Source organism: Anthonomus grandis, chromosome 7 (genome assembly GCF_022605725.1).
Source record: "Anthonomus grandis grandis chromosome 7, icAntGran1.3, whole genome shotgun sequence".
NCBI lineage: Eukaryota > Metazoa > Arthropoda > Insecta > Coleoptera > Curculionidae > Anthonomus > Anthonomus grandis.
The window spans coordinates 27,465,019-27,488,649 of record NC_065552.1 but is presented as its reverse complement, the minus strand read 5'-3'; the positions used below and the strand labels follow the sequence as shown (position 1 = coordinate 27,488,649).

The following is a 23,631-nucleotide window of genomic DNA, read 5'->3' as shown; positions in this document are numbered from 1 at the left end:
AAAGCCGATGTAAGCTTTCCCTCTCAAAGGCACCCAGCATATCCACAATAAATCTCTCAATTATATCATATGTGGAAAGGCTTTGTCTAAAAAGCCAAACTAGGATGCTGAAAGTAAATAATTTTTGGACAAAATAGGTAGCTGTTATTTCTTTTAATACAAGTGCAATTATTTCCGATAGACCCGGAACAACTGATATTGGACAATAATTACATTTTTCATTTCCTTTCATAATTGCTTTTTAAATATTGCACAAATGTTTGAAGTCTTAACTTTTGAGGGAAAATCACCTCCGGTAACACAAGAATTCATCAGGATGGTTACTGTAGGTACCACACCATTTTATTTATTATTAATTAAATCAAATACCTCTGGCTCAACAAAAGGAGCAAGAAAGGTAAAGAAATAATCTTTTCTTTTTTGTGCAGCTCCTTTGTTATCAAAATTTACATTTTTTTTCTGTTTTTATGTCCAAGGGCAAATATGTAAAAGTTATTAAAATCATTTGCTTTTATTAAATTTAAATGATCCTTATTTTTTGGTTTTACTTTATTTATTATTTTCCAAATCTCTTTTCATTTTTCATTGGCAGTAATAATTTATTCTTCCACAAATATTTGTTGTTCTTTTAGCTTTACTAAATTATTCACTTCTAATTTATTAACTTACTATTATTAACTAGTTTAAACTGATTTTAAAGGTTTCTAATAACGTTTTTACAATCAAGAAAATTAAATAAAAAACCGACGATTGTCTCTGATGGATCTAAGTTTCTTTCCTTTCTAAGTTTCGTTCCTTTGAGTAACATTTTTTTTGTTTATTTGTAGTATTTTCAATAATTTGTAAAAGAATATTTAAGAAGTTAATCAAATTGGATGTTAATCTTTTACCCCAGTTAAAGCTTATCATTTCTATTATAAATTTATTTCTAGCTTATAAAAGGTATTTTTCTAAATTTATCTGCACTTAACATCATAGAAATACTGAAAATCATTCTTAACCTTAGATTTATATTTTAAACTCCTATCAATTCTATCAAATAACAATCAGTATATCTAATATTATTAAGAATTAGTAAGTAGAACTTCTCAATATAATCTATATGGCAATTTGCTTAATTGTAGGAGCGTACTTAAGATGTGGTCTTATGGATATAGTCTAAGTTTAACTTGAAATTAGATAGCAGATGTCACTACATTAAGGAATCTTACCATTCAAGCTATAATCATAAAAAACAGAATGTCCATATTTTATGTGTCAAGGTCATTACACAGGTTTTGTCAACTTTTAGTGGCACATTGTTTGAAGAAAACCATTGAGAAACACTATGCAGGTCCTGCTGCAATTTTATATAATCATCTTTTTCATTGACAGCCTTAAAAATTAGGCTTTTTGAATGGTTATTAGGCAAATCATTAATGAAGATGGTAGACAAGAAGGCCGAAATTACTTCCCTGCAAAAACTGGACGTTGCTATAAATTCTTTGAAATAGCAGCCTTAAATTTTAACTACTTGCATTCTGTCCGATAGATCAGACTGGACTAATAATTTTGCATGGTTAAAGAATCCAAAGAGGTTTATTTTTTGCAGCAACAACCGATGATCCACCTTATCGAAAGCTTTGGCGCAATCTACAAAAATTACGTCTAACTTGTTCATTATCAATTTCTTGTGAAATTTTATCTGTAAGGTAGAGCACGTAGATTAGTAACTGTTGAGTTATTACAAATAAAACCACAAAACATTTTTATTCTAATTTATTACAAACTAAAATTTGAAAGATTTTAGATAATGAATTAATAATGGACCTATAATTTTGTACATTATCAACCAGACAAATATTTTTACAAAATAATGTTTGAAAAGACAAGAAAATCTACACAGCCTTTATAAATTTAGCAAAAGACATTATCCTTACCAACATTTTTATTCGGTTCAATTTTCTTAACTGCTACCCTTACTTGTTCTCTAGTGAGTGTGCCAAACTCAAAAACAATCTGACAATTCCATTTCTTTATTGCATTTTTAGAACCAGGTTCATAAACAGAAGCAAAAAATCAGCAAATGCTTCTGATATTTCAAGAGAACCCTAGTGTTATTATAAATTAATTTCTCCAGGAATACCATAGCTCTCTCATTTAGATTTAATGTGTGTTAAATTCAATGTTAAGTGCGCTCTTTGAAAGGTAAGTGCTGATTGTCAGTTTGAGGTTTCGTTTCTTACTTCTTAGACTTAATAAGATTTAGGCTTGATATGCTAAGAGGCTATTCCTGTTTTAATTAATTTATAGAGTTAAAAAGTTAAACTATTTTGGTAAAATAATTAGGGTATTTAACCTTATTGACATTTTCCCTGCCCTGAATCGGGTTTTTAGGTATTTATTGATAAAGTTGGATCAGAATTGAAACTTATTATCTGGTGAAGAAGTAAAAAGTCACCTCTAGCAATCATAAGTGAAAGACTTACCCAAAATTTCCCAAAACTGAGAAGAAAAACAAGAAATGAAAAAGAGCAATGATAACTGTCCTGTTTACTTGAACGATATACATATTAGATAGAATTAAGTCGAATTTTTTACCCATTTTATTTTCGATGTGATAAAATTGCTATAAATTATTGAAATATCGATGATTATTGAAATTTCAAAAAATCGATGGTTATTACATTCGCTTGTTATATTTTAAGACAGTTTTAAGACGTAAATTAAAGTGGTCACGAATTCCTTCAGAAATTCTTCAAGCAAAGATTCAGAAGCTAATTCTACAAAATGCTAGTAGCGTCCATACTTATTGTACTGAGGAAAAGGTAAACTGGCCGATGAAAATATTAATGTAATGCCGGCTTTAAAACGATAAGATTTATAAGATAATCCTAACTATATTTTTAATCTTTACAAGCGTTATAAATCAACCAAAAATCTAAAAATATATGGAATTTTTCACAAAAACAATAATAAACAGAAAATCGAGGGTCGGTGTCAATGTCAAGCCCATCATAAAATATACATAATAACAGTTTCAAGTACGCGGTAATCGCGTGTATATAATAAAATGCGACGATATACAAAATTGAAGTATTTTATTATACATTAGGAATAATATATTGAAGTTTTAATTTGTAAAGGAACTAGACATTCGGTATAGTTCACGCAAACATTGAAAGGCCTTTCAATGTACTAAAATGTTTGTCTTGTGATTTATTTGATTTACATTGTGTTTATTTAATATAATTATTACGATGACTAATAAGGGCTATGTAATAGCGCAATCAGACGCAATGAAATATGTATGTCATGTCCCATCACCCTGTGTAACTTTTATTTTACCGCATTCTTTTAACTCTATTATCTCATTCTTTTGCTTATTATTATTAATTTATATAAATAAAAGACGCTAATTGGCCTGAAAACACTTCGATTACCTAGCGTTGAGGGTTGAAGCACGCAAAATGTCGGTCGAAAAAATGTCGGTGTACTAACAAGTGACGTCACGCTCCGTAACACTCGTAATATAACGTATTTACCACCGTACAAGAGAAAGTAAATTTAAAAATCGAATGTCGTGAAAATAAAATTATTTAATATTTCAATAATACTCAAATAAATATTTGAATTCAATCGATTTTCCCTGGAAAAAAAAGACCAATTTTCATTAACTTTGAATCTACTAGACGTACGACTTTAAATAGTACCAATAGATTCAGACTGTTATAAATCTTATTGAAACTTGTCGATTTCCCTGAATAAAAACATAAAAAATACCATTTTTTTTCACGTTGAAGGGCATTATGGAACTAAGGGACTATGAGGCAGTAGTCTTGTTCTTCTAAAGGGTTTTTCAAATAAGGCGGGATGTTGACTGTTTGTGGCGGCCATGTTGTTTTGGTGGCATCTGTCAAATCTGTTGTTTATTATTCAGTTACTGATGCCAAATCATCATGACAAGTTACACGATTGAGCAGCACGTCCAAATGATAAGAGTTTATTATCAAAACGAGTGTTCATTAGTGCAAACATTGCGTCCAGTATACGGTAGGCGCGGTGGCCCTTCAAAGTCAACTCTTCAACGTTTGGTGGCCAAATTTGAGATGACTGGTTCGCTAAACAATCAACCAACTCCCATACGTCAAAGGAACGCCAGATCAGTCCAGAACATCGCCGCTGTCCGTGAAAGTGTGAGGAGTTGTTCTTTTGGCCCGAATTGAACATTATGGACATAGACGACATGTGGTTCCAGCAGGACGGCGCTACGTACCACACAGCGAACGACACGATGGACATTCTGCGTCAACGATTTGAGGGCAGGGTTATCTCTCGGAGAGGTGACGTAAATTGGCCACCAAGGTCTTGCGATTTGACCCCGCTAGACTTTTTCTTGTGGGGTTTTCTAAAGTCCCAGGTCTACGCCAATAAGCCGCAATCCACCGATGCCCTGAAAGTCAACATAACCCAGGCCATCGCTCAAATTCAGCCGGATCTATGCAGCAGAGTAATTGAAAATTGGACCACTCGAATCCAAGCCACCGTGAGAAGCCGCGGCGGACATTTGAATGATGTCATATTCCATACATAATGGCATAAGTTGGCCTTTCAAATAAAAAAATAATTTTGTTAATATCTCAGATACAGCTTGTTTTATTCCATTTCAACATCGACCCGCCCTTATTGGAAAATCCTTTACAACTAAAATATTTTACAGAATCCTTGAAAGTAGAGGTACGAACCACTTATTATTTGTCATATTGTACGGTTTAAACAGGTAAATGCCTGGTGAGAATCGAAGTCGAGTAACAGGGTGTTAACTTTTTTTTTCATCAATTTTCACTGAATTTTTAGTTCAATTGAGTTAAAGGTAGTTAAGTTGACGTTGGATAAATTGTTTTTCCTGTAATCCTAAAAATAGCAGCTGAAAAAAAAACTCCTTTCCACCCTCGCTATCAAAACAATAAATATTAGCTTTTCCAGCAGCATAAAAAACGACAAACAAACCGATTAAACTCAAATATTTAAAAAATCAAAAATAAAACGGTTATTAAATTAAATCGTGCAAAAGTCGTATATTCAGTGTGTGAGCCGGTTTAAATTTTAAATTAAATTCAATATTGGCGGTGTGTGCGCTGAAACCTGTTGAATAATTTTTTCCGGCGATTGCCTATTTGGCACCGTTATAAACCCGCGTGTATAAATACAAATATTTGCATTTGCCGGACAATATCAGTTAATTTAATATCGGGAAAATAAACGTTAAACGGTTGAAAAAAAAAGCATCGAAGCACTTGTTTGTGTGTGGATATATATTTGCCCTTAAATAATTCGATGCAGGCTTAAAAATTTGAAATCTAGGCCAAGGATGATGCTTTACTGCTACTTTCTCTCACTCGCGCCCGCAAATAAACTCTGACCTGACTTTTTACCATTTTTTTTTTAAATTTATTTTCAAGGCAATCGATTTTTATATCTGGTTTTTCTTGTACGGTGGTTTATGTAATAAAACAAATCTGAGGTCTATAAAAAGTATGTCATTTAAACACGTGATTACAATCATATACTGGGTGATTCAGTAACTGTGTAAAAGGTGTTGTGTTAAAGGTAATAAGTCTTAAAGGTGAACAATAGTGATAGATATGCCTATATTATGGAAAAGTTCACTACTATGTGTCCAAAGTCAAATATGTAAATAGTTTAAGGTTTGTATAAATTAAAGCTTTGTAGAAATTGCTCTTCATATATACACAATCAGAATTTGAATAAAGCGTCGAATTTCTTTTAATGAAATAATTATAAACCAAAAGGTATTAAATCTTATTAAAACATTTTATGCCATATCAAAATTCAAGACGAAAACTATTTTTCAATATATTTTTTTATTAATAAGATATATTACTTAAAGCGGTCCGGCGTGTGACCTCACTTGTTAGTTAACCGCCATTTCTGTTGCAATTCTGAAACCTGGTGTTTTTACGTTCTTTAATAACATCTTAGGACAGCACTTATACGATTCATATTTTTAGGTAGTAAATACAATAAGTAGCTGATTAATAATGTGCAATTAGAATTTTTCTACTTTTTGCAATTTTTGCGTTTATATTCATTTTCAGTGTCCCTGTACCCCTTGAGAAAATGAAACCCTATCTATATGATCCCAAATTAAATTTTTCCACACATGCACAACTTTAGGATGCCGCCAATAAGCAAAAGTATATAAAAAATGGATTTTGCTCTAAAAAAGTTATTTTTTTTTGGGTTTTCTAATTGATGGTGTCAACCTAAACTCAACTAAGGAAAAGGTTAGTGGAAAGTTTTTCGATCTTGGTCGGAGTTGATTAAAATATTCTATTTGAATTTTATGCAATTTATAAAACGTGTTAAAACAATTTTTATTATTTAAAAACCTCTTTAAAGGATTCTGCAAATTGGAGCGGCTATATAACACAGTATGGTTCTTCGAAGTAAGTTACCCTAAGAACTTTTCCTTCTATTCCTTACCATTTATCCTTGGCCCACCTACTAACTAGACCTAACTACTTTTGATAATTGGTTGTTTTTCTTAAAAATTGCTTCAATTAATTTCATTGACAAGAGCTAGACAAAACTAAGTAGTTCCCACGAAGCAGATGTATAGGAGCGAAGCGCCCATATATGTATTTCTTCCAAAGCTGAACGTCTCGAACTAACTTTTGACGTCACGCCATTAGAAATTTAACTTCAAAAGCCATGTTTCTATGTAAAACTTATAACAACGGATAATTGGAGCTTATTTGTCATAATATATAGGCATAACTTGAAATGCTGACCCATGCAGGAACCCCATTATCCATAATCTTAGTAAAAAAAAATTCTACAAATTTTCTATTGGGTTCAGATTCATTGATTGGGCTGGTCCTCCTATATTCTTTTATACATTTTGCTGTACTCTGGATCATTGTCATATCGTGTGACAAATCTTAGATCCATAATTCTTTTAATTGGTCTCATTTCATATACAGAGAAACAACACTACACTGACAAAGCAAAGTAGTGGTTTATTTTTCATGTAAACATTCCAGTTATGTACTGTAAGAGTCTGATGATGTTGAGTGAACTCATCGAACTCTTGTGATTACTTAGTACTTAAAGATTGACTTTTCATTTGTCGAGAAAAGTCTTTCCGTCCTCCTTAACCAGCTATATTATAGGCAATTCACTTCAAGAATGGACAAACTTACAAATAAATATGGGACTCTTGCATAGGTCACCATTTATAAGTCAATTCTACATAATATGACAAATTAAATAAAATAAAAAATAAATTAAAAACAAAGTTGTTTATATTTCAGGTTTTCAATTTTACATTTGTAATCATTGTTGATTCTCTATCTCAAATTTCCGTGAAAATAAAACACGAGATAAAGGAAAGGATCATTAAAGGAAAATTCTATGCAGTAAAATAATGTGCTTCCCAATTTTCTTTAAATATGAGTTGGCGGATTGCCAATAGCAGGAACATTACAAATATGCTTTTTGACTTAAATTGCGAATTCAGTGTTTAGATTGAAGTAAGTTAATAGTTCTTGGAACAAGGGCGGATATAACGGTCTCAAGTTCCTACATAAATTTCAAAATCAAAATTGTTTTATTAGTTATTATACTGCAGTTATAGCTTGGAGGAAATAAACACAATATGTATTATAGTGTGAAATTATTCTTAGTTTAGTTTTTTTTATTTCTTGCTAGTTTTTAAGGAACAAAAAACTAAAAAAACTTTGATTTAATTGACTAAAAATGATTTGAGTTTGACACCATTTTTACATTCTTGTAGTTGGAGTGAAACAGATGCAATGAGTCCTTTGTATATAATTAGATTTTTTTAATCACCTAATGTACATTAAATGTATTTATATGCTACAAGATTACCAAATACTCATCTTATAGTAAGAATCAAAATTAAACCGCTATTATAAATTATCCAGTTGATTATCCTAAAGCCAATAATCGAATCTCTCAACACAATCCTTGACTTAATCAGAAACGATACAACGTGTTCAAATCGAGCCAATGGATTCTTCGTTATCTCCAGTGGGGGTGTCACCTTCATCATATGGGACAGAGGAGAGAATGAACTTTAGTGCTTTTTTACGTCATCTCAACTACTTAGGAGGCATCAATTTAGGTTTCTTGATGATATCTTAAGAAAGTCTTTCTTCTGCGACGAAAGTTGGAATCATCAGAATTTCACGCAACAGGGCATTCATAATTTGCAATACGACGAAGATTTGAGAACAGAAGTTCAGAATTTATCTTAACAAAAGACCCCAAGTTGGGAAGAGATTCCCAACAAAAACCAAGAGTACTCATAAAACAATCAGAGAAATACCATACGAAATTCAATATTCAAATTAAACTGAGATTCTCTTGTAGGCACTTAGAACAGTCATTTGACCAAATGCGGAGGTACATTTAGAACATGCCTGTACCAAATACCCGCAATATCCATTGGTGCCAAGCCCAGATTTTGTCTAAGTTACAAGAGGAAGAGTAAATCCAGGGATTACAATAGAACATATGGAGACCTCAGTGAAGTGAGATTTAACGTTAAACAAGATGGATATCTATAAGTGGAGGTCATCCTCTGAACTTAGTTTCTCTCACTCCTCTGTGATATTCGATGATAAGATGAGAAGCCGTGAGAAGCGTCAGACATGAGACGAGATGAAATGAGATGTGTATGTGATTTTGTTCGAGTGGTAATGTCCCTCATTATTGTTTATACATATATTGATTGGAATAATGGTTTATTCCTTATAGCCTGGATTATTCAACATATTTGAAAACCATATCCATTTATTAGATTTGTCTTGTTGGCTATCAGCAGTAGTTTAAAAGTTGTTTTGAAAGCCTCATTTTGTAAAATTTGCAAAGGATTTAAATTTGTAGCTTTATTGCTGTTTCCGAGACTGAGATTAAATATAAAATTCTGATTAATTATTTTATAAGTTCATGTGCATTGAGCGAGTAAATGGTCCTTTATGATGTTTTGGAATTTATTTAAGTTTAATTTTTTTTCTCTATATAATAAGGAGGTTTCATCCGCATACAGCTTGATAGCTCCCATATAATCGTAACTAAGAAATGTAGTTCACGTACACATAATAAAAAAATGAGTCAGACCTAAGAGTAAACCTTGGTTTTACCCTCTTTAATCATTACATGTTTATTTCGATTATTTAAATAGTTAAACCCAAGCATATATCTGCGCCGTATCTGAAATTCCCATATTATGAATAATATCTAACAATGTCATGTGATCTACTACGTCAACTGCCTTTTAGGAGCCCACACTATGGTACACATATTGCCTTTAGCAATGTTAACCTGTACATTTAATATCAAATTCAACAGTGCAATGTCACAGGATTCTGAAAACCACATTGATAAGCCCATAATAATTTAAGTAATTTTGAAACCTGTTTTATTATTGGTTACAGCAATATCCATTATTTTACTAAATATGGATATAATTAACATATATCATTAACTGATAATTGTATATTATCTTGTTTTTTAATTATTTCTTTATCACTTATGTTAAATAATCTTGTATAATCCACAGACAGCTTGATCAGCTCGTTTAATCTTAACTGAAAGATGAAGTTTAAATACAATTGGAAAGGAATAAGCTCTGAGAGTAAACTCTAACCGCACTCTATTCACTACAACAAGTTTCTTTCCATTACTTAAATGGCTCTGAAACCGTGCGTGCCATTCCTCTAAGTTTAATGTTATCAATAATACCCAAAAATATCACGTGTGAATCATGTGTCAATGCCTTTTAGAAATCCACAGACACCATAATAAAATATCAATGTTACCTTGTACATATGATATTAAAACCATTATAATAACAATAACATTTATAATATGTTACATTATCTAAATATTCACTTAAAACTAGACAAGGGTTTAATCTACCCAGTTTTTACTATTCTCGTAGGATACTGTAAGCTTAAAACAACCATTAAGCTGGTTAGACCTCAGTCGTCCAATAATTTGGTTTCTGTCTTCTTGGTCAGCAGGAATAAAGAATAAGAACTCCAACATTATATCACCTACCAATCGCAAGAGAGTTGCAGATTTCCTTGATGATAACTAACTGCTGACATTTGCAAAAAATTAGTTAAATGATCTTCCATATCTCTTACCCCTCTCCCAATAATGTTTGTTTGTTAGTGACCATGTTTTATGTGCATTCTTTAAAAGCCTTTCTGACCTTTTTGGTCAGTGTGATCTATTGTTAGTTTTACTCTTAGTTTTTCATTTCATTGGAACATTTCTGTAATAAAATATCCATTTATGTACATAGGTACTGGTATAGGTATAGTATATTCCTCCCTAGGCGTTTGACAGAGTGAATCACAAGGTTTCGTTGAACAAGCTGGGGCTGGGTAAAGTGAGCAGCAGTTTGCGGAGGTGGATTGGCAGCTATCTATCCGAAAGATGCCAAATCGTAAAGTTAAAGAATTTAGGTCCTATGAAGTACAAGTATTTTCTGGTGTGCTCCAAGAGTCCCATCTGGGACTCCTGTGATTTAATATCTTAATTAATAACATCCATGTGTGCTTCCAGTAGGTTTCCCAATTTCTGTTCGTTGAAAAAGATATTCAGAGCTATTTCCTATTAAGGACTGTATTAAGTTGCAGTCGCTCCAGAGTGGTGGGCTGGTATGGGCTTAAATCCAACAAAGTATCATAGCATTCATTATAGCCTAACCCACTTGTCACTCTTCTACTCGCATATAGAGAATTAAAGTCTAAACTGGTAAAAGTACTACTGGCAACGTGAATATATTAGCTGCCATCCTCATTCTGGAATCATCTCGGTGACGCAAAAGAGTACATCGCACGACATCTTTAGAGTCTCGACAACACCTCGAGGAAGGTTAGCGAATCTTCCGAAACCATGGTCTGACGAGTATATAAGGAGCCCTCGCCACTAGTCAGTTCAAGTCGGACCATTGGCGGATTTTTGAAATGGATATAAATAGTAGTAAATAAACACAGTGTAAATAAATATTTCTAGTAGTCTTAAGTGATCGTATTTAGTGTGTACGAGTAAAATAAATTAGTTGACTATTTTTGTGCATCGATGTTTTAATTCAGACATAACGAATGGGTAAAAACATATATTGGGTATAAACACAATATAATATTTCTAGTAGTCTTAAGTGATCGTATTTAGTGTGTACGAGTAAAATAAATTAGTTGACTATTTTTGTGCATCGATGTTTTAATTCAGACATAACGAATGGGTAAAAACATATATTGGGTATAAACACAATATTATTAGAATTTATTTGAACGTTATTGAAGCAGCATATATGTCAGTGTTTTTGGTATTCTAAATATCATTAGATATTCTAAGAAATTTCTCAATTTGCTCTGCATTTTTTATTTTTTTAATATAAAGTTTCTAAGCGCCATCGCGAAAATATTATTCTGTCTGTAACAGTATAATACCTTGCAAAACTGGACATCATAAATTCTCTTTATATAATAAATATATAGAGTATATTGCAGTAGCGTAATATCTACTCGCATAGCAGTAATCACGTGGAACTGGCAGCAGTAGGGCCTTAAATACGAACAAAATACGAAGTTACATTTTATTGGCTCAATTGTTGGAAGCCCGCCATGTCCCGCGATTTCGAATGATATCATCATCTATGCCGCATTTGTGCCAAAAAAGAAGCCATTTTTTCGTGTATACTTTGTATTTTAGTGGGAGTTTTGGTGGACGAACCAGCAAATGAATCAGGAATAGTTTGTCGTAACTCTTCCTCTATTTTGATTGTGTCTATTATTTTCTATGGCTTTTTTATAATTATTTCAAAACAGAACTATGTGATGAACAATAGTTAGGTACTTTTTGCTTTATGGAAAAAGAGCAGTAAAAAAAAATTGCTGCCCAAAACAAAAATGCACCTTTCTTTCTATCAGAGCAGAAAACTGGTATACTAACCTTCAGACTGACTGCCTAGATCGCATGTTTGTCATCCTCGGCTGCCAAATGCGATCCTGGACGTTGGCTTCTTTTTCGGCTTCTTTTTAGGTTGATAATATTGGTTAGCACTATTGTATGAAAAAATAACAGAGTATTTATTTATTTGAAATAGTGCATTTTCTGCCGCAAATAAAATTTGTTCTTTCCGAGCGGAGAGCAACCAAGGAAGGAAAATGGCTCTTTGCTTCAACAATATGATTTTTTTCTACCGTTGAAGTAAAATGTCTTTAGGAGGTCTGGTGTCTTAACCAGAATTGATTTCTTGAATAGTCAGTGTTTTCCTTGTTTGGCAAATTGGCGATTTCCATTTTTGATAGTTTCAGATTGGTGTGAATTTTTTTAGTAGAGCCACATCTCGAGATAAGGACTTATTTTTGGAACTTTCAGTATCACTTATTGTATGGTTTGTTCAACTACTGATGGCCATTGTTCGTGTCAGTCCGCCTGACATGAAGTTCCAGAATCATTCTTAGTAGTGTACCGTTGTTACCGTTGGTGAATGGAAGTGAAACTAGCGCCTTTTGAACTGTCTTTTTATGTGACCTACTTTGTCACATTTTCGGCACTCCAACTTTCGATTCTGGCAGCTATGTTCTCGACTGATTCCTCAAAGTCGTCCTCTTGACCCGAGCCTGGCCGTTTGTTTGTGTTTTTGGCAGCATCGAAATAGAGCTTGTGTTAGTGCATTTCTAGCGTAGGTGTATATGCTAGTTATAAAGCATGCCTCATTTCACCATCGCGGGTCCATCCATGAATGCTTGTAGTGTCAAACGTTCCATAATTTTTTCCGGGACATTTAGATATGCTAGTTAAACCAAACGTGCAAAATCAGCGTCAAATTCTTGCGAGAACTTTTCAACTGCGTGTTGTAGACATGTTTCAGGTGTGACTGGCCATAACGTACATCCAAATATCCACCAGGCAGTCATATCCTTCTTGCTCTTCGGGGATATTTTTTGTAGGAAGGCCAACCTAAGGCCAGTTGCCTTATTCGCATGGGTCACCAACCGTTTGCTTTTGCAGGCGCTTCAAACTAATGCTGACAAATATTCCATGATATTGGACCATCAAATTGAGGCGGTTTTAAGTGCATTAGCCCAACAGATTCCGTATTGGCACAATTCGTTTTTTGTTGTTGACTTCTGAAAGTCTACAGGGTAGCTCATGGAAATTATTGACCTTCAATGTTGCAATTCTGTTTTGAACTTCTTCTATCCTATCCTCCCATAAATAAAATAGTTTTTTTCAGTAAAGACGATTTTCCGAGAATTTATTCTTTTAATTAATAATAAAAATATTATTCGTTTTTATTTATTTATCAAAAACAAATAGGATGTTAACAGGCCGAAACCCAAAGGAACATCCACAAATTACAAAGTGCTAAGTTTCTCATTTTGTATTCTTGTTAATTAGAACAAGGATCTCTGATTCTCTTCTTAGACATAGAAAGAGAGCCGCAAAATAAATCTACAGAAAAAAATTCGGTATTGTATAAGGAAAGCATACGACTTAACGGCGAATTCTTTGCTACATTGGTTCTATTTAAGATTCATACTAAACATCAGCAAAACTTCAAAACGCCATTTTGAAGTTTTGCAAAATGAGCTAGGAACCAAAAAGTAGTATCTAGGTTGTTAAAGATGTCCGCTAAATTTCAAATTTTTATATAAAAGTATTCAAAAGATAAAAGGGGGGAGGACAACTGTATATTTAATAGACGTATCATATCGAGACTACAGACCTAATTTAGTAACCACATTCTAAATATTTATTGATGTAAGATATGAAACTGTCTAGACTATAGAATGCACTTTAATCAGTCGCCTTGAGAGATTAATGACAAAAGATATATCTGTGGATATAAATAGAAATATCAAATCATAGAGTTGCTGCAATTTTAAGGTTAGGTGCCTTTCAGAATCGTATCTGCTTGTCAAAATTTTTCCTAAAACTAGAGCTTCGCAAGACCCATGCTCGCAAAGAGTTCCTAGCAAGTATTTATTCCTGGTAATTACCCTGTCAAGAGGAGCTAACCAGTTAAAAAAAAAGTTTAATTGCAAAAATGATAAGTCAAGTTAACCTTCTAATAACCTTTAGGACACGCGTCAAGGTCGAAACTATTATCATCTTAAGGTAACTCTCGCATTGCTTCATTTTTGTCTTAACTAATTGACTGAAATTCATTCAGTTCAGTAAGTAGACAGTTTTTGAAACCATTAAAAAGTAACACCGGTAATCACTTATTGGCATATATGACATTTGAAGTGTCATTTATCGTATATCTCTACCGGCACCCTCCGCTATCTTACGGACGATAGACAGCCATAAACTTAACGAAACACATGCGCATTTATGTTGTTTATATGATTGTCAAATATTAATTAGTAATTCAAGTTTATTTAAATTCTTTTTGTCGGAAACAGTAAAAAGATTTTTTTTTATTTTGCCTTACACTGACCACGACCAACCCAAATCTAAATTCCAGTGTTATTGGCAAAATTCAAGAAAAATAGGGTTAGATTTAATAATGAATATGACCAAATACTTCTAATGGACATCCTAGCAAATAATCCCTATGTTGATCCAGCAAAATAGAACATCATATACAATAATTTTTGTCTGATTATAGAGCTGCAAAATCCTCATATTGAAACTTTAGGTAGGTACTTGCAAATTTTGAAATAACGCTACCTCATCAAATAATTAAATGTAATATTGTAGACCAAATATTAATAAAATATCTATAGTTGGTTTAATATTAAATAAAAATGAGGTTAGAAAAATTAAGGAGCAATAATCACAATGAAAACGATTTTCTTCGAAATGAAGCTTTTTGCTATTGTTAGGTTAGCGGTAAACGTATCACCTATTTCGAAAACACTCTATGGAGAGCTGTCAGACAGCGGCTAAGATAACGTTCACATCTATGTTAAGCGTCAAAACATATGCATCTTCGAAAACTGTCTACTATAGCACGTAATAAGTTGAAAATCGTATGGGGATTTTTTACATTGTTGACGCGAGAAATCACAGGTCTCTCATGAAATAGGTTAATTTTTTCTCGATGTGCCTTATAGGATTTATAAATCAAATTCAATTTGTTCATTGTGGTCTATTTGATGTTGGCTTGAGTACTGAAAAAGCCATATCTACTGATTGAAAGGACTTAAATAATATAAACATTAACTATTCTACAGGCCTGTATAATAGAGGTGTATTACGTTTAGTCATGCATGAAGCGCATTACATCTGTCCTGACAATAGGGATCAATATCAAGCGTCTCAATGTCAACACTGCCCTGATGAAGATTCCTTGGTTTTGCATGATATAAGTTGCTTCCAGGAATCTTTCTCTTCCAAAGCTGCTCTTTGTATGTGGTGGCCATTGGACCAAGCGTGTTCTGCTGTTGCTGATCTGGAAACCTCCCCTGTGTAGCCACTTTCGATGCTCAATTGCAGTAAAAGTCGCGAATAGCGACGTCGCTTATAAAAACAAGTCGCTTATTACGACGAAATCTGGGAAGTTTGGTTGGAGTTATATGTAACGCAAGTCTAAAAAAGTTTGCCTATAGCGATAAAGTCGCTTTTAGCGTCCTTATGTAAAAGATTTTTCATGTGAAAGGCCGGATATAACGACCGAAAGTGTGTGATTCACACAGCAATCATTTGTAACCAATAACTACAAGGTATTCTTATTATTAAAAAAAAAGAAAAGTTTTGTCCATTGAGGAAAAAGGCTTAATAACTTGCAGACTTGAGGAAGGTGAATCTTGAATATTGCTATTGCAAGCGAGTTAGGCTTATCGCATTCAAGTGTTTTTACAATTATTTGGATGCTATTAACAACTGGGATGCAATAAAAAATGCGAATTTGCTATAAAAGAAACTTAGGGTATCCAGTCATGCAGATATAGATAAAGCATTATTTAACTGGTTTAAAGTTGAAAGAAGTAGAGGATCGCCAATTAGTGGTCCTATACTACAGGCAAAAGCGGAACATTTCGGCAGGGTACTGAATAAAGGACCGGAATAAACCTGCACAGAAAGTTGAATAAAACGTTTTCGAAAAAGGCATAATATTGTTTATGGAAAAATAAGTGGTGAATCTGCTAGTGTACCTCCTGGAGTGACAGAAAACTGGCTTAAAACTGTATGGCCTGAAATAGGAAAAGGGTATACAAATGACTACATTGGAAAATCAAAAAACCCCTGTTGTTTGGATGAAAATGTTAAGACATTACCTATTACCTACATGTCTAACAAAAAGCCTGGATGAGATTGGGAGAGATTGGGACTCTGAGCTAATGAAGAAAAAAAATAAAATCTTACTCCTAGTAGATAATCGCCCAGCGCACCCAAAAGTGTCAAATTTAAACAAGTTTAATCTTCAATTCTTGCCACCCAATACCACATTAGTGCTCCAGCCAGTTGACCAAGGTATCATAAGATCTTTAAAAGTCCATTATAGAAAGTTCCAGTTAGTGAATATTATTGAAAATAATCAGTTATTCTAAGGAGTCTTCCATTAATATTTTGGACGCAATATCGATGATCTCCAAAGCCTGGAATAAGGTATCACAACGAACAATCACTAATTGTTTTAAACATGGCGGATTCCTGGAACAGACACTGGAAACTGCCGAGTCTGAAGAAGACATTCCTTTAGCCGAGTTGGCAAGAAGAATAAGTAATGACTTTGATATAGAAGATTATGTGCCTCTAGCTGTAATTAAAAAAAACATTAAATGAACTGATTTCATAGATTCTGATAGTCACTTAGACACAAACAGTATTTTGGGTGACGAGCAAATTGCAGCGGAGGTGCTTACAATTGAGGATACCCAAGATCACGGTGAAGACGGCAGGTCTGAGGACGGAGAAGAGTTTAATCCACCATCTATTGAAGAAGCTTTACGAGCAGTGAGCTATAAGTACTTTTAAACCCAACCAGTTTTATTGAGAAAAAAAATTGAATCAATTTAGTTTAAGTCGCGTTGCAAAAAACAAAGATAACATATTTTTTACTAAATTAACTAAGTACATAATTTTTTTATATGTACATACAAATGTATTTTATGTACTATGTAGGTTTACCTTACATTACCTGTATCAGTGTAAATTTTGGTTTTTTCTTTGTATGTAAGTATTTTCAGTTTTGTAAAATTAAAAAATATTTCTTACATACATATACAGTATTGTGCAAAAAGATAGCAACATTGAACTTTCCTGTTATATATCTTTTAGTATCTATTTTATAAGTAAGGTTTATATATTATTTACAAGAATAGTTAGAGCCTGTTTATATTTTCATATTATCATATTTTTTGTATCGTAACAAATAAAACACCAAATTGTTTTATGCAAATTTATTATTCAAAAATATAGCAACAAAAAATAGTTTTGATTCTAAAAAAAATATAACCCAACTAAATTAAAATCAATTCAATATTTCGTGTAGTACCCCTTCTCCTTTATATCATCTGCACATCGTCTTGGCATGGACTCAATTAATTTCATAATATAGTCATTGTTCACTAATGCCATACATTTTTTTTAGGGTTTAGGTCTGGCGGTTGAGATGGCCAGACAATTACATTTTTTCATCTTAACAAATTGAGAAGCATGTTTTGGATCGTTGTCATGCTGAAATATGGCTGTTACTGACATGACTTCATCCATATATGGCACTGAATGTGCTAAATGTGTTTGCAGAATGTCTTTGTACATGAAACGATCCATTTTGCCCACTATTCTTACTATGGGTCCCATGCCACGAGCTGAGAAACATCCCCATACAAGAATATTTTCCCCTCCATGTTTAACTGTGGGGCAAATGTACTTTTTGTTTAATCTTTGTTCACTGGGGCGTCTGACGTACATCACTCCATCAAGCGTGTACTTAAAAGTAAAGAAATAATATGGAATAAATAAAGGAGCAAATAATATTTTTGAAAACATCGCTTGTTGCTATATTTATGCACAATACTGTATGTATGTATGTACATAGTTTTATTTGAAGGAAAAAGACGTAGTGTATTTAGGTCCTTTGATAACGACGGCCGTTTATAACGACCCATGTTCAGTAGTCCCTTCGCCGTCGTTATATCCGACTTAATATATCTCTTTATTTTCTTCTGTTAAAATTGAGTAATCATCTGCAACATGGAATACTGAGCATGTTTGTTAACAAAATATCCCCTCTGCCTGTGTAGATGTTGCGCTCTATCCAAAACAACCAATGTTTATTCTAGTTTATTCAATGTTATAAGCTCCTAACGGGACGAATTCATTAATCAAGTAATCGTTAGGTGGCGGCACCGATCGGCTTGCCGCCGTCCGACGACCTTCGACTAGGTGAAACCGTCGAGGAGAAAAGGGGGAAAATGAGTACGTTTCCCCCCGTCCACCCGCCCCTCCCCCCTGTTCCTACTTTATTCGCGACCGAGAATGCGATGGCTGCCCGACGGCGACGTCAGATAAGGACGCTGCCGACGACAGGCGTCGCGAGTGGATAAAATCAACATTTTTGTAAAATATATTGTGGAGTTTGAGGGAAAAAGGGTCGCAGTTTTATCTATAAGCCTGTTGTTGGCTAGGTCCATAATAAAACAGTGTTTGGCCCCTTACGTAATAAAATGTGTATAAATTTGCACGTTTTCGTGCTTTGTCTAGGTTTTAAACGTTTCGGCAGCTTTTAAAGAGGATTTTATTTTTTTTTCATTAAAAAAAAACAAACAATTCTTCCTTTCATCCAGTGCAAGTAGTAACACCCGGTTTTGGTAAAAATCTACAGTATCGTACACAAAAGTAGAGAAACTTAAAAATTAAGTTTTATTTAAATATATGCCGAAATTCCCGAGAGTAATGCAGTTTTATACATAATGAAAATCAACAATATGTTTAAAGATTTTATTTCGATAAAGTAATAAACTATACCGGGTGACACAGAAAAAAGGGAACACATAATAATTTTTTTACTTTTAAAGATAAACAAATAAAATTTGGTGTATAAATAAAATAGTCATAAAAGCATCTTTTGACACATTCTATTATTTGTGTTATTTCCGGCTTAACAGGAAGTGACACTAACTTTTTTTATTTTAAATGGGACAATTGGTATATTATTACGTATTTTGATAGAAAATAATATTCTGAGAGTAATGATACCGCATTTTCCACTTTTTGTTTTATGCTTATATAGAAAAATAATTTTTTTTAAATTTTAGAATAAGGTGTCATAAATGCATTGAAAATTTTAATTTTTAATCAAGTAATCACGGAAAAATAATCATTTACATTTGTTTTATTACTTAAATCAGTTTTTCAGAAATACAGTCAGGAAACATTTCAAATATTAGTAAACATTATGAATATCTTTCAAAAACTACGGCCAATTTATTTGAATAAAAAATAATAATTGAACTTGACAAGATGTCAAGTATTTTGTCAATTGAAAAATAACTCAAGAATGCGTCAAAACGCAGCCTCCTAGTCAACATATCAAAGCCTGTTATGCTATTTCTATTAAGTAAATGCGTTTACTTATATGACTTAATTAAAAAATAATTATATCCAATTATTGGGAAAAAGAAATCGCGTTTTAAAAGTGGTTGTTCCCAATAATGTGCTATTTAAAAAAATAAGGTAAATGCCAAAATTAATGGTTTGGACATTTTAAATAGGCGTGTAAAAGATTGAAATCATAAAATGTAACGAAAACTATTTTTCCGTGAGTACGCATTCGAGGCACCCTATTTAAAATGTTTTTTCTCTATGAGTATAAAATAAAAAGTAGCAAATGCAATATCATTATTCTCAGAACATTATTTTCTATCGAAATACGTAATAATATGCCAAGTGTCCCATTTAAAATAAGAAAGTTTGTGTCACTTCCGGTTAAACTGGAAGTGACGGAAAACAACTGAGTATGTCAAAAGATGCTCTTATAATAAGTTAAGAGGTTTTCAATATGGTTAAGATCGGGACTTTGTGCAGGAAAATCCATAACGCTAATCTTTTCTAATATTCTAAAATCTAAATATTTTCTAATTCATGTAACAGCAGAAATTTGGCATGTTTAAAATCCCTTTATTAACTACCTCGAGTTCAAATTTAATATAAAGGTCGTAAATTTCACCTACGCCTATGGATAACTTCGAAATTCATCCAAATTGGACGGAATTCTCAATTTTATTACTTCATAAATTTCTGAAATATAATGAAATCTTTTCTCTTCGAAGTTTTTTATACCATTATTTAATACTGCGAGAGTGCATTCTATAATATATATGAGCAAATAATTTATTATTAATGTTATTATCATTATTACTATTAATATTTATTTTACTAACTACATTTTGTTTGTTTTAGGATATTATCAACCTGCAGGACCGTTAATCTCTCTGTCCCACGGACACCCTCCACCTACCAGCTTACCTCCTTCGAAAAGCGTGCCTCTTTCAGAAGCCTCTCCCACCTCCATTGGCTCTTCTGTGCATCAAATCAACGTCGCTCAGAACCCTCCTGCGCCTAGTTCGAATAATGGCGACTCATCTGATAATGAGGTAAGTCTTGGTTAAGTCAGCAAATTTTAATTATCATTAAATCACTGTCATTATTAGGTAATCATCACATCTGTAACGGCCGCGACCAAAGATTCACCGTTAAGCGCAGGTGTTGGCGCTCATCAACCTTCTTATCGATATCCGGCGCAATACTCCCAGTACCACGCATACCCTTGCCCTCCGCCTCCTCCTCAATATCATTATCAGACTCCGCCCCCTCCCACTCCTCCATATGCGCATCATGACATGTGTTATCCTCCACCTGCGGGGTACCTGCGACATGCCAAATACCCCCCTTCGCCGGGAGGGGGGTACCATCGATATGGTTACTATAGCGGCGATATTTATGGGGGTCCGCCACCAAGCAGTGGAGGATCTAGTGCCCAAGCTAGTCAACAGGTTGTAAGTTTCTTTGTTATTTATTTATTTGCACGTTACAGATTATATTACAACTAAAAGCAACGTAACTAATCCTATTACAAAGTACAGGGTGTTCCATTTTGGGTACTTTTGCGGGATATCTCCGTTATTTTTAGAGATAGAGAGTTGCGGTTTTCGCGGCACTGTGCTACTTTTCCGTAAAACTAAAGATGCTGTTAACAAAATTTTCATAGCCCTTTTATTTTTTAGGATACAGGGCATTTTTGACATTTTTGCATTTTGGGACCCCCGTCGTCCTTCAGGATATGATTTTCTTGTAGGGAAAATAATACCATCCTTGTTGCTATTTCGTAGCCGAATAAAATGATTTTGCAACCCGTCTATGTACTCTTTTGCAACAACAACTCCATCGTGTGCACTGGAATGAATAAAGTATCGAAAGTTTGATATTTTAAAAGCAATCTTTTGATCTCTTCGAATGTTTCTGCCCAAAGATTCATTACAGAGCATCGTCTTTTTAAAATAAGTGTGCCACCAGCCTTTAAAGATCAATATGTCATCAGAATTCGGTAAAACTACAGTAAATCGGTTCAAACTTTTATTAGATGTTATGATAAGCTCAACATACTCTTTAAACATGTAAATCCTGTCTGATTTTTATATTTTCCTTTTAAGAACGGAAAAATCCCGGTCACATGGTAGAAATGAATGTCCCCCATATGGGATAATATTGTTCAATCTTTTTGAATCTATTGCAGAAGAAGTCTGACCATTGTATGATTCTTGTTCTGAGCAATACATCTATTAGAAAAAAAGTGTAAATTTTCAATTTGTTTGAATTCTGGATTGTTAGAAGAAAATGTAAAAAAATGATACAACTTCATTAGGCCTTTTAGTTCCTGTTCCCTCATGATACACATAGAATGTTACCTCATCTTCTTTCAGATTATGAATACATAAAACATTAACAGTCAGTTGCCTTAAATATAATGTTTCCTGGACAGGAATAACTGGTAGTTGCAGGTTTTGCATATAATCAATGCAAATACCACCTACCTTATCATCTACTTTACAAACTTCGGAAATGGTTTGTTATAAAATTTGTTGGCCGTTTTTTCATGAACCGTTTTCTCTGCTAGTGCCACTTTCTTGGCCGTTTCGTTTAAGAATTTGCTTTTAATTTTCGTTTCTAACTCTTCACATGTGGAGCAGGTGTTGACTTGTGAACGACCGAAAGATAAGGAAAACTGTTCTTTAAAAATCTTTTTGTAATATGAATACTTAATATCATTATGTTCTGGGTGGTGAACCTCTATATTCTCTACTAGTATAATGGGCAGTTTTGACTGGAAACGAAGCAATATGGTGTATGATTGAATCTATAACAAGTGCTGATATTGCATTTCCCGATTGATTTTTATCTCGTTTATCTATAGGAACTTGCCCCTCTCGTCTTAGCGGGGTTAAGCGACGCAACCGATCATTGGTAATATTTTATCAAAAATGGCAATAAATGCTTTTCTACAGATTTTATGTCTACCTGTTGGTCCGTGAACTGTATATTTAAAAGAAGCTTGTCTATCTGGCTTGCAGGAAATATCGGCTGGTTTTATGCGCCTTCGACCTGCAAGTTCATGGACTGAAATGAGCGACTGTAGCAAATAATCTTGTTCGTTCTTGGTGTGGAGGCTCCTGAAGTTTCGGAATAATTGAACGCGTGTTTCTTTATAAATTCGTAAAAAGCATTTTTGGCAACATCTAAAAATAAGTACCAATAAAATTACAATAAAAAAATAATAGACATTGTTTAGCTAGTAAGCGATATTTCAGAGGTCTAAGGCTTACTTGCAGTCAAGTCCCTGGTTCACTTCAGGTGCCAAGGCCACTCCAGCGTTTATAGACAGACCCTTTAACTCTAGAGTTTTTAAAAACTTTTCTTTTATATTCACTGATATTGCGTATTCCACGCTTTCTTTTGCGCGTAGAAGACTCATTATCAACTTCCATAACCTAAGTTATTTTTAATTTTTATAGTAATAACAACAAACAACATGTGTGCATGTGTTCATTGATTTTACCTTTCACTCGAATAAATCATTGTTGTAAAAATTTCTAGAGTCTCTTGTTAAAAGTACAACCCCTGAAATCAAAACTTTATACACCATTAAGTACTAAAACATTAAAAAAAATTAATAACCTGCTAGTATGTAACTACCCTTAGGCCAAAGGCCACAGTACACTGTACAACATGTATGTACTAAATCAAATAAAAATAAATATACCTTTCAGTGTGGTTGCTTACATATAATACTGTATGAAAATTAGGATAGTTACATTAAAAGGGATTAAGTAAAGTAAAATAATATTTCAGTAGATATACAATTTACGTTACAGTGCAAATTGCCAAGAAAGAAATTTAGACACTAGACAGCAATTAATAAATTAAGGAGCCATTAAATGGTATAAATTTGCCAATATGACCAGTCCCAAAATCGAAATAACAATAACAAATCAGAAATTGTAACATTTCTTACACGTTCCTCTTATCTGGCTTCACCTGGTTACCCATTGTGCAAATTCAAGGACAGCAATCGTTTGTGATAAGAGTACATAGGACAAACTAGAAGATCAATTAATGTTAGATTTAAAG

General features: G+C 33.3%; 1 protein-coding gene across 2 annotated transcripts in view; it reads left to right on the top strand.

The window, feature by feature from the left end:
- Positions 1-23,631, top strand: part of LOC126738976 (titin) — a 127,086-nt gene that overhangs the window by 89,278 nt on the left and 14,177 nt on the right. For both annotated transcript variants that reach the window (XM_050444488.1, XM_050444487.1), the window contains exons 5-6: positions 20,407-20,600; positions 20,658-21,002. In XM_050444488.1, coding sequence (XP_050300445.1) covers positions 20,407-20,600; positions 20,658-21,002 — 539 coding nt within the window. The remainder of the gene's footprint in view (positions 1-20,406; positions 20,601-20,657; positions 21,003-23,631) is intronic.